This window comes from Lissotriton vulgaris, chromosome 5 (assembly GCF_964263255.1).
Source record: "Lissotriton vulgaris chromosome 5, aLisVul1.2, whole genome shotgun sequence".
Taxonomy (NCBI): Eukaryota; Metazoa; Chordata; class Amphibia; order Caudata; family Salamandridae; genus Lissotriton; species Lissotriton vulgaris.
This window is the reverse complement of record NC_141693.1, coordinates 1,551,216,500-1,551,231,538: the sequence shown is the minus strand read 5'-3', so window position 1 is coordinate 1,551,231,538 and position 15,039 is coordinate 1,551,216,500. Positions and strand designations below refer to the sequence as shown.

General features: G+C 49.8%; 1 protein-coding gene across 1 annotated transcript in view; it reads right to left on the bottom strand.

Annotated features, from left to right (window-relative positions):
* LOC147715131 (epimerase family protein SDR39U1-like) overlaps positions 1-15,039 on the bottom strand; it is a 98,608-nt gene that overhangs the window by 69,538 nt on the left and 14,031 nt on the right. Inside the window, exons 2-3 of the mRNA XM_086923617.1 lie at positions 11,103-11,209; positions 9,854-9,936 (exon numbers count right to left, since the gene is read on the bottom strand). Coding sequence (XP_086779743.1) covers positions 9,854-9,936; positions 11,103-11,209 — 190 coding nt within the window. The remainder of the gene's footprint in view (positions 1-9,853; positions 9,937-11,102; positions 11,210-15,039) is intronic.

The following is a 15,039-nucleotide window of genomic DNA, read 5'->3' as shown; positions in this document are numbered from 1 at the left end:
CGACGGTGACGCGGCCCTCCTTCAGTGTCGATTGAGGTCGTCCCCTACACCTCTGCTTTTGCACAGCTCTCCCTTCCAGCGGGACGCACCAGCCGGGGTTCCCCTGGCAGGGGTCCCTATTGAAATCTTGGCTGGGCACCGAACAGCTCTCTGTGATCAGACTGGCCCGCCATTTTGTCACCTGTGGCGCAGGTCCCCTATCTGGCCGGGAGTTCCTTCTCGAGGGACTCTACCGAACGTTGGAAGCTCATCGAGGGCCGAGCCTACTCCAGGTGGCCGAAGCCAGTGTTCCTGCTTCAGTTGAGTGCGGCAGCGTACGGGACGAGAATGTCCGGGAAAGGAGGATCGAGGAAGGGGGATCGCACCCTGCCGGACATGCTTAGCAGGGCCCAGCAACAGCGGGACAGGGCGCAACCGTCTCCGGGCTCTTCCCGGGCCGCTGCAGACCAGACCGGGGGTGAGCCCCCCGTCACGAGGTCCTTCATGGAGGAACTGTTCAGCTCGCTTAAAGCAGACTTCCAGACGCTGAAGCAGGAGGTGGCCAGTGAAGTACGCGAGGTCCGCAGTGAGGTGGAGGGCCTTGGTGAGCGGATGGAGACGGTGGAGGTGGCGGCCCAACGTCGGGACGAAGAGATTGTCCATTTGCAACAGGACGTCCTCCGTCTCAGGGAGCAACATGTTGAACTCCAAGCCCATAACGAGGACCTGGAGAACAGGTCGAAGAGGAATAATATACGGGTAAGGGGTGTGCCGTCTGCAGATGAGGGGACATACCTGGTGGGCTACTTGCAGGACTTGTTCCGGGACATTCTAGGAGAGGCCGCGGACTTCCCGATCCACATCGACAGGGCCCACAGAATCGGCCGACAGCGTCAGTCAGCGGCACCTCCGCCGGACATCTTGGCCTACCTCTCTGACTTTCCGATGAAGGAGCGCATCATGTCCGAGGCCCGCAGGAAACAACCACTGACGTTCCGAGAGCGGCCGGTGGCGCTGTATCAGGACCTGTCTGCCATCACGTTGCAGAAGCGCAGGTCCTTCAAGATTGCAACCGACTTCCTGCGCGAGCACGAGACGCCGTACTCCTGGGGGCATCACTTTCGTTTGATATTCCGTTGGAACGGGGTACTGCACCAGCTGCGATCCTTACAGGATGTTTGCGGCGTCTTGGGGCTCACGGCTACCGAAGAGGATGGAGCAACACCGACCTGGAGGCGCTCGGATAGAGGAGGACGACGGCGGTCGGCGAGAAGGAGATCGGCGGCGAGCGCTGGGCGGCCTGACTCGCCCACCATCAGAGCGGACATGGCCATCGCCCTGAGAGAAGCGGCCAGGGACTCGGCCGCCTCGAACGGTGTGGCCTTGACGGCCTAGATTCACTCCGGGGGGAGATGGACATAGCTTCTTCGTTGCCAGGTTTGGGGGTCGGGGGAGGGCCGGGGGGGAGCGGGGAAGGCGAGTGGCCGGACGTCCACTTTTGGTACTTTCTGCAGACTTGTCCGTTTTGGGACTTGACTGGGACAATGGGCTGTTTGTGTTTGAGTTAGAATTTGGCTAGTTGCCATTGGTTTGTTTGGGGTGGGGTTGGGAGTTGTTCAGGGGTTGGGAAGGAACCGTCCGATATTTCCTGTGCTAACGCTTGGTCCTATTTTGCTTATCCTGCGCTGCTGCCCTGCGCCCCTCCCCCGCGACATAGCGTCTCCGGACTCTGTGAGATATGTCGTCCCTGAAGGTGGTGACCCTTAATGTTAAGGGTCTGAATAACCCTGTAAAGCGTAGGGCGATTTTGTCTCTGCTGGAGGGGACACAAGCTGATATATGCCTCCTGCAAGAAACCCACTTGTTGTCCCGCGACTGTCACAGAATGCGCTCTGCCAAGTTCCCCACCCAGTTTTTCTCCTCTGCAGCGTCCAAGACTGCGGGGGTGGCTATTCTGTTGGCGAGCTCCTTCAAGGGGGAAGTGCTGTATAAATTTGCTGAACAGAAGGGGAGGCTTTTGGCATACCGCCTTCGCCTAGGTGGCACATAGTTTACTGTTGGCTCCTTATATAGCCCAAATGATCATCAAGAAAGCTTTTTAGATTCGGTGCTGGTGGATGTAACCGCCTCCCCCGATCGTCATGTTATCCTAGGGGGTGACTTAAATATAGTTTTCGATTCTGCCTTAGATAGGTCAGCGCAGCGATTCCCGCAGACTGGGGAACTTTCCCTGGCTGGGAAGGCCCGAATCACCGACATGGATTTGCATGACCTTTGGCGCACACTCCACCCTACAGATAGGGATTATTCTTATTACTCGCATGCGCACCGGACCTACGCACGGTTGGACTACTTTTTGGTTAGTGGGCCGATGCGTACCGCTGCTACGGCGGCGGACATTGGGGTCCTGACACTGTCTGATCATGCGCCGGTCGTGGGCACGTTTGCGTGGCCGGTGACCTCCCCCTCTCGGGGGGTGTGGCGCCTTAGGGACACCCTTCTGCACAAAAAAACAGTTGTAAAACATATTGAGGAGGCCATACGGGACTACCAGGCACACAACAGTAACTCAGACACCTCATTGGCGACACAGTGGGCGGCGCTGAAGGCGGTCCTCAGGGGGGAATTCATCTCCATCTCCTCGGCAGAAAACAGGGAACGGCAGCGGAAGAGGGAGGAGCTGACTTCCCAGGTCCGGGAGCTCGAACAGGTCCACCGCCGTACGGGTGCCCCAAGGGTTTGGAGGCAGTTGAAGGCTGCCAGGAAGCTCCTGTCGGCGCTGGACATGGACAGGGCGGAATAAGCAGCGTTACGTCTGAAACATGCATTCTACACAGGGGGGGATAGGTGTGGCAAACTCTTGGCACACAGGCTCCGTGTCGCGCAACAGCGTAATGTGGTGAAGGAACTCTTGGGTACAGACGGGGTGGCTGTTTCTGGTGATGCGGCGGTCGCGGAAACTTTTTGTAGTTTCTATGAGGCGCTGTACGCCGGGGAGCCCCCCTCGTCGCGGGAAGCCGTGGAATATCTGGAATCTGTGACCCTTCCGGCGCTAGACCCCGCGCAGGCGGAATATCTTGAGCGCGATATCCACGTCGAGGAGGTGATTTCTGCGATAGCCAGACTTAAGCACGGGAATGCCCCGGGCCCGGACGGTTACACGTCCCTGTTTTACAAAACCTTTTGCCCGGTTGTGGCCCCTATCCTCGCCCGGCTGTTTAACTCCTTCTCCGAATCAGGAGCCATCCCACCAGATCTCCTGAGAGCGACGGTCTCAGTGATCCCGAAGCCTGGGAAGGATCGGGCCTTATTTGGCTCATATAGGCCCATCTCGCTCCTGAATGTCGACCTCAAGTTGTACACGGGGATTCTGGCATCCAGGCTGGCCCTGCACCTCCCGGGTCTGGTCGAGGCCGACCAGGCTGGCTTTGTGCCCGGCAGACAGACTGTCGACAATACTAAGCGAGTGACGCACATTCTGGAGAAGGCTTCGCGGAACTCAGGTGAGCGGATGCTGCTGGCGGTGGATGCCGAGAAAGCCTTCGACAGAGTACATTGGCCTTACCTCGAGCAGGTGCTCAAGAAACTGGGCATCGGTGATAAATTCTGCTCGATGGTTTTCAATTGTTACAGGTACCCATCAGCGACGGTGAGGGTCAATGGGTGCAGCTCCCGTAGCTTTGCAATCGAGCGCGGCACTAGGCAGGGGTGCCCACTTTCCCCACTCCTCTTTGCTCTTTACATGGAGCCGTTTGCCCAGAGGATCCGCCAAAACCCGCCAAAACCCGGATGCAATCGGGATCAAGATGGGGCAGTATGTTCACACGGTCAGTCTTTATGCGGATGATGTCCTGCTGACCCTGGACGATCCCAGGAGGTCCCTTCCCGCCTGCATCCGTGAGTTGGATGCTTTTTCACGAGTGGCTGGCTTCAAAATGAACATGGGCAAGTCGGTGGCTCTTGATGTGTCTCTGGCTGCGGATACTAGACGGGACCTTCAGCGGCTCTTTCCCATGCAGTGGTCATCTTCCCTGGTGCCATACCTGGGGATTCTGCTGGCGCCGACGTTGCCAGAGATGGTAACGGCTAACTACACCTCTCTTAGTAAAAAGATCAAGGAGGAGCTTGGCCGCTGGAGCAAGGGCCTGTTGTCTTGGCTTGGCAGGATTGCTGCGGTCAAGATGACGGTTCTGCCCCAGATCCTATACCTTTTCCGAGCCTTGCCGCTCCAGCCTCCAGTGGGTTGGATCAGGCAGACGCAAGCTGACATCGCACGCTTTGTCTGGCAAGGCCGCAAGCCGCGGATGAAGAGGGTTCTCTCCACGCTTGCCCCGGAGGCGGGGAGCCTTGGTATTCCGGACCTCCGGAAATATTTTCAGGCGGCGCAGCTGCGCTACCTTGTGGAGTAGGTGGGAATCCGATAAGCACTGGCTCTTTCAGGACCAGGCGGTGGCAGGGTGCACCCTCCAGGAAGTTCCATTCTTGCGCAGAGTTCACCGCCCCCCCCCCCAACCTTTACGCTTCCTTTGTCACGCGGGTTCCCCTGAGGGTGTGGGACACAGTCTGCGAGGCTCGGGGACTCACCACGTTCCCCTCGCCATTTACGCCCATAGCGGGTAATCCTGATTTCTCCCCGGGGACAGAGCCGGGCGCTTTCTCCCATTGGAGGGCGGCGGGCTGTCGGGCGCTCTTTCAGATTTATGGTTTGGAGGGGGTGGTCCCCTTTCTTCAACAGGAGTTCCACCTGCCGGAGTCGGATAGGCTGCGATATATGCAGGTCCTGCACTGGGCGCTTCAACCCCAGGTGCGGGACACAGCTGATCATCAGATAACACCATATGAGCGGTGGCTGGTGACCCGCGCCTCCGATGCTAAACTGATCACTGATCTCTACAAGTTCTTACAGCCCCCTCCGTTTCACTACTATAATCCGGGCAGGGAACGATGGCACAGGGAATTAGGTAGGACACTTAGCCATAAGGAGTGGGACCAGATTGCACACCGTGCGAAACACTCAGCATATCACACTGGCCTCACTGAGACATTCACCAAGGTATCCACATACTGGTACTACACCCCAGAGAGACTGCACGAGATGAACAGGCATATCGAGAAGGAGTGCTGGAGAGGTTGTGGTCAGGTGGGGACCCTTTCACATATTCTTTGGGATTGTCCCTTGTTGGCTGCGTATTGGAAGGAGGTTCTTGATGAGGTTGATATGCATTTTGAAATTGAATTACCGCGCTTTCCGGCGTATGTATTGCTGGGCCTTCCTAATGGCCTGATGTATCCGCTGAAGTCCCGCAGGGGCAGGCAAATCGCGATAGCGCTGGGCTCAGCGGTTCAGAACATCCTAATCCACTGGCGCACCACCACGGTCCCCTCCATCACTGGCTGGTTGCACAGGCTCTGGCATGTGCTGGGTATGGAAAAGTTGTCACTCACGGCAGCGGGGGAGATAGACCAATTTGATAAGCTGTGGCAACCCTTTCGTGCGCTTTTAACTACGGAATTTAGGGAACTCACCTGTCCGAGGTACCTCAGGCTTCTAAGGTTGACGCCACCGGTGATTCCAGCAGACTAGGAGGGGTAGCGGGGCTGGGTTCATGGAGGGGAGGGGTGCGGTAGGGGGGCAGGTAGTGTTCTTAGAGGTACATTGGACGGGGGGGTTAGGGGGGGAGTGGGGGTGAGTTGGGGTGTTTGGGGGGGGAGTTTCAGGGGATGGTGGGTTGGGTTTCCTTGTGTTACTGTTTATTATTCTCTGCTTAGACTGATGGTGTTGACTATGCTCAGATTGAAGGTATTGCTTATATTTAGCCCTTTTCAATTGCTGTTGCTTCCTTTTCCACAGCGGACTGGTCCACCGTGACACTCGCAGTATCATGCTCATTTCCTTTGCTTCAATGTATGTAACCCTAACCTCCTGTTCCCTCTCCCTATGTTTTTGTCTTAATAAAATGCTTTAAACCTAAATGTGACCACACGGATTTTAGAAGATGATCAAGGCACCACTGGCTCTATCGAGCTTTTTACTGGTATTAACGCCGTCATCAACTCCAAGCTTACCATCACATCTAAGCATAAGGAAGAACGCCTGCGGGGGTGGTTTAACCCGGCTTGTACCTTTGCCCTAAAGGAATTAAAGTCAGCCTTATCAGCAAAGCCTAGGGATATAAAGAAACCCTAAAACGTAGGAAACTGGAACTCCAACAGGAAGCATGGGATAATTTGACTCTGGCTGCCGAACTGAATAATTGTACCCTGTTTTGGAAAACTGTTAATTCCCCATTCCTCAAAGATGATAAGATCCCCGAATTAACTTCCAATGTTTTGAGGGATGAGTGGATCTTTCATTTTTCCAAAATGTTTGACTCGGATAGTGTATCAAGGGATTTAGGGGATACGTGGCCACATACGCCACTTGATATCACTGTCCAAGAAGTCTTAAATAGCATAAGGGCCAGTAAAGGAGGAAAAGCACAGGGACCAGACGGGGTACCAATTGATATATATAAACTGGTCCCCGAAGTTTGGGGGCCTTTGTTAACTAATATTTTCAACATAGCAGTCTGTACCCCCTACCTGGGAAGAGTCAATCTTAATTCCAATCTTTAAGAAAGGAAACAGAGGGGACGTCAAGAATTATCGTCCAATCTCCTTGTTGGACTCTTCCGTAAAAGTAAGAGTAGAGTGCTCTTAGTAAGGTTGGAAGAATGGGTGGAGGATAATGGCATTTTAGCAGAGAGCCAGTTTGGGTTCAGGAAGGGCCGTGGCACGATTGAGCAGTGTCTAAATTTGGACCTGCTCATCGGTAAATATACTCAGGCAAAGACTGGCACTATTTATCTCTGCTTTGCGGATCTGAGTAGTGCCTTTGACCTGGTGGACCATGGCATTCCCTGGGCAAAGCTTATTGAAATTGGGGCACCCGAGGGTATTGTGCACTTCCTAGCACGTCTTTTGCCAAATTACGTGCTTGCGTCCGTTATGGTCTTAACGGGGAATGCACCACTAAGTTTAAAATCGGGCGGGGAATTAGACAGGGATGTGTGTTGGCTCCACTGCTCTTTACCCTTTTCATCAATGAGATCGATTCTTTTCTCAAATCCTTGGCAGTAGATGCTCCCAAAATAAACGAAAACAGCGTCCCTGTGTTACTTTACGCGGACGAAGCGGTTCTAATCTCACGCACCCCAATCGGCCTTCAACGGCTGATGGATGGCTTTTCGCAATTTATTAAAAGTAGAAAATTTGTGTTAAATAAATCCAAAACCTATGTTATGGAATGCGGGCGAAAGAATAGAAAGAAGCACTTCTCATTCTTTATAGAGGGTCAAAAGGTCCAAGCTGTTGATCATTTTTCCTACTTGGGGGTCACCTTCTCTAGTAATAATAATTGGGCCAATGAGCATAAGAATGTCCGGGCTAAGATGGCGAGGAGTTCTCATGGAATATTCACTATGGCTACAAAACTGGGAGATAGGCGGGTCCACGACATATTAAAAATTTTCCAGTCTCGTTGTGTCTCGATTGCCCTGTATGGAGCGGGCATCTGGAGCCATGCCACGGCAGGGTCTCTTCAGGTCGAGGAGAATGTCTTCTTGAAGAGAGTTCTGTACCTGCCAAGCTCTGTCTCAAATGTTTTAGTGCATAACGAATTGGGTATTTATCATCTTGCCGATTTGATCCTCCTCAGACCTCTGATGCTATGGCGCTCTATTTGGATAAAAGAAGAGACCTCATTGTGTAGAGCCATTATCTCTGATTGCCTTTCTTTGGATCACTATGAAAAGATTCCATGGTTAAAGTATATTGTGGACAATTTCCGTGAGATCTTTAATATTAATATCATTGTGAACCGATGCTGGGCTAATGAGCTGTCTAAAACTGAACTTAAGGGCTGCTTTTTACAACTGCTATCTATATCTACATCAAAACAGTGCTGAACTTTCTTCCTGTGTTCTTTATCATGATTTAAATGAATTTGTGGGTTTTCAACCGTATTTATCACAAGTGACCTGGAAAGCACATTGGTTTGTGTTGGCTAGACTGAGAACTGGAGTAGTCCACCACCTTGTGGCCTTCCCCTCTCTGCATTTACACCCTGTTGGCCCTTGTTCGTGTGATAATACTACCCCGCAAAGCACTGTGCACTTCCTTTTGCTTTCCCAGCTGTACAAATATCTGCGGATTGCCTATCTGAAGCCCTTGTTTGTTAAGTTTGGTGTAAGGACAATACGAGACTCCATGGGCCTGCTTTTTAATTTACATCATCCGGATGTTTGTTTTTATACGGCTACTTTCATTCTCAAATCAATCAATGCTAGGAAAAGTATGCTTTTTTAACCTTTTTTAACTGTTGTATCCTTTGCTCTTTATGGCTGTTGTTTTATATTGTAATCTGTTTTATGCTGTGCTTTTATGGACTTGCTTTTTGTTCCGAATAAAGCCTTATGAAATGAAATGAAATGGGCCCATTTCTATTATGTGCATTAAACGTACTTACCACCAGTCAAACTTAGTAGGATGTTTGTGGGCGGAGAGGTAATCTGTCCCTGATGTGGGGGAGGCGGGAGCTTCTTTCTTGCACATGGCGTGGGAGTGTCTGAGGAAGCAAGATTATTGGCTGCAGGTGGTTGTGAAGCTGAGGGAGGTGACTGCACTGACAATTGAGGAGTCGTCCCATGTATGCCTGCTTGGTATCATTAAATGACCCAGAGTGGGTAAAAAGGCAGTTGGCATAAGTTCTGGCTAAAGAGAGGGTGGCCATAGGATGGCAGGGTACATGAACCCTCTCCAATACACTGTGGTGTAAGGACTTGGACGTGTAGGCAATTCTGGAGGAGGTACACATGAAGCTCAACCGTTGGGATGATAAGTTACAGGAGGACTTAAAAATCTGGGCCACACTACTGGAGAAGCACACGGGTCGGGATGGGGAGGATGAACAGAGAACGCAATCCCAAGGCACGGAATCCTCTAACACACAAGGGCACACCCTGGAGATTATGGGGGCAGCTGCAACTGCTTCGGGATCGAGGTGAGTGATGGGACCTAGGAGAAGGGGGGGCCATAGATTAATCTATGAAGCGTAGCGGGTCCTGATAGTCTACATGTTGGGTGACAAATTATTGTCGAACTGGTGGGACCTCCTGGGGATGAGACTAAGTGGAGGGAGAAATAAGACCAAATTCTTTGATGTGTATCACTGATGATGGAATTGCACAGCGACTGTACCTTTGTCTGTTACTGTTGTTGTTATTGTTTTCCTTTTCATTGGCAGGGATCCACATGCAAATGTATACTACTAACGCAACATTTTGTTTAGCCCTAACCTTGGGCTAATTGCCGAACAATGGGCAATAAAAAGAATGAAATAATTATAATAATAATAATGATATTAATAATAATAATAATGAGGTGATGAATGATTGTAAGGACAGAAGTTATATTTGAACATTGACTTGGAAAAAAGATGAGGCAAGGCTGAAAATTATAAAAATATTCACTCTCATTAAGGATAGTCCAATAATGGAGATACCCAGGACAGGTAATAAAAAGCAACGGTAGGGGAAAAGGAAGATGTAGTTGGAGAGCAAGCTCTGTATGTAGTGTTTATACAGGGGACGGGGACGACTGGGCCCGCCTTGCAGGCCGCGTGTGGCGCGTGATATGTATAAATGTATATCTTTATATATGTAAAGCATAAACTTAGATGGTCTATAAACAAGAATGGAATATGTGCAAGGATCCAAGGAGATGATTCAGAATTGTTTCAAAGGAGAAGAATATAGTGGCAGCCAACTGCTATCCATGAACGATGTAGTGTTAGATGTGCGACCACAGGTCTTGTAGTCTAGACCTTAAATCTCACCTGCGCAGCGGGTTCAGGATGTTCTCTCCAGCCAGGTTGACAACAGCGTCACAGGGAGGCAAGCCATTAGCCTCGAGGTTGCCCTGAAATGAGAAAAGCATGAAGTCACGTCTCATTGGTTCCTCCAGAAAAATAGTGTGACCCACCCGGATTATCATCAGTGCCCCGATACTGGTTATGGAACTTACATGGAAAACATGTGTGGTTTTTTAGGTGTGCATACTACACAGATGAAAGCGTAGTACGAAACCTGTTAATGTTCAACGCGGAGGCATGGGCCAACATACATAGCCCACAAAATTACCTCACAGACCCTAATCTCTTGGCATTATCCCCACGTGTGCTCTCTGTGAGCAATTAAAATGTAAACATCAAAGCTTATCTATACTATGTAAATGTCTGCATATGCAGCAATTACACCACAAACTATGCTAAGCAGCTCCCTTCCATTCCAAATGATCCACATTGACCAAAGTAGGACGGAAACACCGCAGGTCAGCAGTAGTGACGAAGGTTGCAGTCCCATCTGGAATCAAACAAGTCATCCCCAAGCAGACTAATATTCAACAGCAAGGTGTTAAAGTGATAATGCGGTACACAAAACAAAAGTTCCAGTGTGGGAACCTGACACACATTTAAATACAATAAATCAGCAGTGCGTTCAAAGTGAAAATGTCAACGGGGTAAGAAAAAAAACATAATATTTCAGCATTGAATTAATCTGGGCCCTCGGGATCAAGGCCCGCCCTATACATACCGTACATAACATAATTAATCATAAATATTGGCAAACTCTTTACGGAATGGAAGCTTGTTATGCAACAAAACAAACAAGGGTCCGTGCCAGTCAAATGGAAGTCACAAACAGGGCATTGGTAAAGTCTGCTGTATATCATCTGATATGGTTCTCAGCTTCTACGCCTCAAGGTTGACAGGTCAAGGGCGTGAAAAGGGGTTTGGAAGTAGAGAAAATGGAAGGTCGACATACTTATTCAAAGTCACATATAAAACCAGGCTTAACCTCAAATACGTGGAACCCTTCAATATCAAGGGCAAACAAAACTCAGGATTCTACCCATTTAGTTAAATCCCAATAAAATAAAATAAAACCCAGGTAATCCGTTCAGGTTAAGCGTAAATGCACCCCAGGTGACCCAGTGAATCGCTGGGATTCCCTACCCACCAGGCCAGAAGTTCGATAACAGTCATTTCCATTTTGCAGCCTCTTCATTCTTTGCCTGTTTCTTACCCAGGTGATCTGCCCTTCCACAGGCTGGCGGGAGACAATAGTGACCTCATGACCTCTGCTCTTCAGGAGGCGGCTCAAAGAACGGCCCACAAATCCCGTCCCACCACCTGATGAGAAAAAAAAGACAGTGTGTTACATCTGGCTAAACAACTGTGCTGATTTAGTCTACATCACGGGATTCTCGGTGCTGGGTTGTCTGTAAATGTAAATGTAAATGTGGCGTATTTGTATAGCGCGAACAGTGACCCGGAGGCATCCCGGCGCTTGTACTCCTACCACAAGGGAACCCCTCCTGGCTTTTCCTTGTGGGGTGTCCACTCCTGGGCATCCCATGGTGAAACCAGGCATCCCTTGTGTATCAGGGGGCCTTTGTGGAGACTAAGCAAGCTATTGCCCAGAGTTGCAGCGTGGGACCCATGCTTAGAATCGGCACTGAGGCGAGAATATCCGGTCAGAGGAATTTAAGCCCGAAACCCACCGAGGCGGGAATCGAACCCTGGTCCCTGGCCAGCGTTCTGCATCAAGGTCTGCCGCTCTAAGCATTGAGCCACACTTCTCACAGACTCAGTTAGGCCTACGAGGTGTAAGCTGGCGCAAAAATCCCAATGCAAATAGCATTTGGGTTTTTGTGCTCACTCAATACCTGTGCTAGGTGTTCTTTCACCTGGCCATCCTTCACCCTCGATTTCCGGTCCTCTTGAGTTCTCAGTACTCCTTTGAGCACTATAAAGAGCAATTTCCTTTATCTGTCATTTGACCATCTGGGTTTTCGTTTTTTCTTAGTTCCATCATCTACACACTCCTCACACTGTGAAGAACTACTATAGAGTGTCGTAGATGCTGTATTGGACCACTCCACAGATTTAATCTAGAAAGTTTACACAAGTGACTTTATACAGGCCTGTAAATCTGTGCCAGTGGTGCTAACACATTTGAAGCAATTTTATGTCTTTTAATCACAAAGCAAAAGCATTTTTTAACTTTGTACCTTATTTTAAATTGTTTTATGTATGTAAAATCTCTGAAATTAACCTTTAAGGTTCTGAATGCAACGGTTTTAATTAATCATGCATATTAAATTGACTTCCTCACACTGTGCTTTCTTCTGATGTTTGTATTATTGAATTTTGGATGTCCTCTCGTTTTCATCCCCTGATTTCTCCCAATTCCTTTCCTTCCTTGCCCATTACTCTTCCGTGTTTTCGCCTGTTTTTTAACCTTCATACATGTATGCCTATTCCCCTTGCATCAGTATCACAATATTATGCATCACCATATTTCTGTTTTCCGCTTTTCAACACTTATGAAACGTACCCTTTCATTACTTTCTAAGCTTTAGAAATCCTTAGCAAGCTCTTATTTTCTGCCATATTTTCCTATTGGTTTATGGGCCAAGCAGTCCTTTCTCCTTTGCAATCCACACAGAATGCTGTTATCTGCCTAATCACCTGTGTCTCCTGCTTCGCATATCTCACTGAAAACAGGTAGCTTGGCCTTCTTAGTTTGTACCATTTGTCTCATGTCTTTTTCATAACGATAGAGGAACATGCTCCCTCGATATGAATGAGTTCCTGAGTTGATCTCTATGCGTCTTTACAAAATCAATGATTATTCTCCAAACTTGGCCAAAATTGCCAAATCTCTTGGTTTCTTAATAAACTCTAATTTCGATATGAAAACACACATCTAACACAGTTCAGCCAGATCAGCTCTCTCTGAAATAAACCGACCTAAGCAATTACCAAAAGAGACTTATGAACTCTAATTCAAGGTATTGGAATCTCAAAAATGGACTATGGAAATGCACGTCTCAAACCAGCTCAAAAGTGGGATAGCAGTGTGCTTTAAGTGTGTGAAGAGCAAGGTGCTTAAGCCCCTGAACGCACTGTTTTCTGGAGCACGCCTCGTATCAGCCAATTTCCCTTCTGAATATGGAGACTAAATTGCTATCCAAGATCTTGGCAAATCGCCTTTCGCAGGTAACAGAGGTGGTAGTGACTCCGATCAGTGGGGGTTCATGCTGCATAGGTGTACACACCACAATCTCTGGCAGCTCTTTGATTGCCAGGCTCGGCAGCTTCATATTGAGGAACCGGCCTTTCTCTTGGTGTTTGATTCTGTGGAGTGGCCCTAACTGTGGGCTCTTCTTGAGCATATGAGCTTTGGTCCGGAATTCTGGGTTTGGCTCCTGTATCGTGGATCAACGGCGATGGTGGGCCGGCGCGGGGTACTGTCAGATGAGTTCAAGCTGGGTCAGGGTACACTGCTCTTTGCAGTGGCAATGGAAATGCTGGCATCCTGGGTCTGGCGGGATGCACAGTTGTGAGGTATCAGCTGGGATGAGAACTGGGAGGATGTGATCTCCCTGTTCGCAGATGATGTTCTACTTGGCAGAAACAGACGCAAGATGCTGAGGGTTATGGAAATCCTGCACATTTTCTCGCTTTTCTTCTGCATTACGGTTAGCTGGGGTAAATCCATAGCATACCACCTGCCCAGTTAGACGTCACATGGGGCATTGACTCTGGTAGTTGGTGTGGTCTGACCTCAGGTTTACTTACCTGGGAGTAATTGTGACTGATGACTGCAATTTTTCTATAAGGAATGCAGGGCAGATACTACAGAACTTTTGTAGGGACATGGAGCACTTGCTGCGGATGCCCCTGTCCTTACAGGGTAGGGCGGCTCTCTACAAGATGATTAAGCTCCTCAAGTTCCTCTAGGTGGTGCTAAACTCCCTGTTTGAGGTTACGGACCATGTTTTTTGCATACTGGATGCAGAGGTTTGGGCTCTTCACTGGGATGGGGGTGTCCAGAAAATCGCTCTTGGGACATTGGTGTGCCGTCCAGTAGATAGGTGCATTGCCCTTCCAGATTTGCAGTTGTATTACTGGGCGGCGCACTGGTTGCTGATCAAATGCTGCTCGTTTGCAGATCAGGGAGATCCAGTACTGAAGGCTGACCATAGGGTGCTGTGGCTGTATGGCTTCAAGCGATGGATCTACGGGGCAGGGAGAGAGTTGACCCTCTTGAAGCAGACTGCCACTGTGGTGCGTGACCTGGCGGCGTGCGACATGCTGTATGGGCTGGGTGGGTCAGTTAACTCTGCTGTGGTACTTGAGTGCTGGCGGAGCTCTGCAAGGAGCTCACAGGTGCTGGGAGCGGATTGGCATCTCCAAGATAGAGGACCCTTTTTGGTAGCAAGAATTGCCTGACTTTTTCAGACCTGCAGGACCAATACGAGATGCAGGGAGAGAGGGGGCAGTTTCTGTGTTACCTGCAAATTTGAGCTATTTTGAGGCGGAGAATCTCCTGTCCGCAGCACTTAGAAGATGTGAGCCCATTGTAATATCGTACATTGGCTGCTTTGACGGTATGCTGCCTCGTAGTTCTACTCTACACTGCTTAGCAATAAGTGGGCCCGGCTGCAGCAGCTATTTGACACTTGGGAAGGAGATATGGGGGGCCTAGAGGACAATGAGTGGGGCGCGGCCTGTATGTATGCGGGGTAGCTGGCTATCCATCCGTGGTTCCAACTTTTTCAATTAAAGCTGCTGCACAGGGCATATTCCACATGCATCTGGTTGATGGGGAGGTGTGATTCGAATTGTTGCCTGAGGCGTTGTGGGCAGCAGAGTACACTGATACACATGCTTTGGTGGTGCCCACACGGGTAAGGCCCTTCTGGAAAGAGGTCTATGGTAGGCTCTCGGGCAATGGGGGAGGCCCCAGGATGCTTGTTTCAGGTAAGACCTGGCTTGGCAGTTTGAGCCTGGACTGTTCCCATGAGGCACAGGGTCAAGACTGATTTGCATGTGGCTGGCTCTGAACTGAGGTGGTGAAGTGAGATAAATAATGATTCTTGTTGCTGACTTCTTCCTCAGTAAGGCGAGCAAGATTGAAGCAGATCTTAAATCAACCCTAATCGAACTCGCAC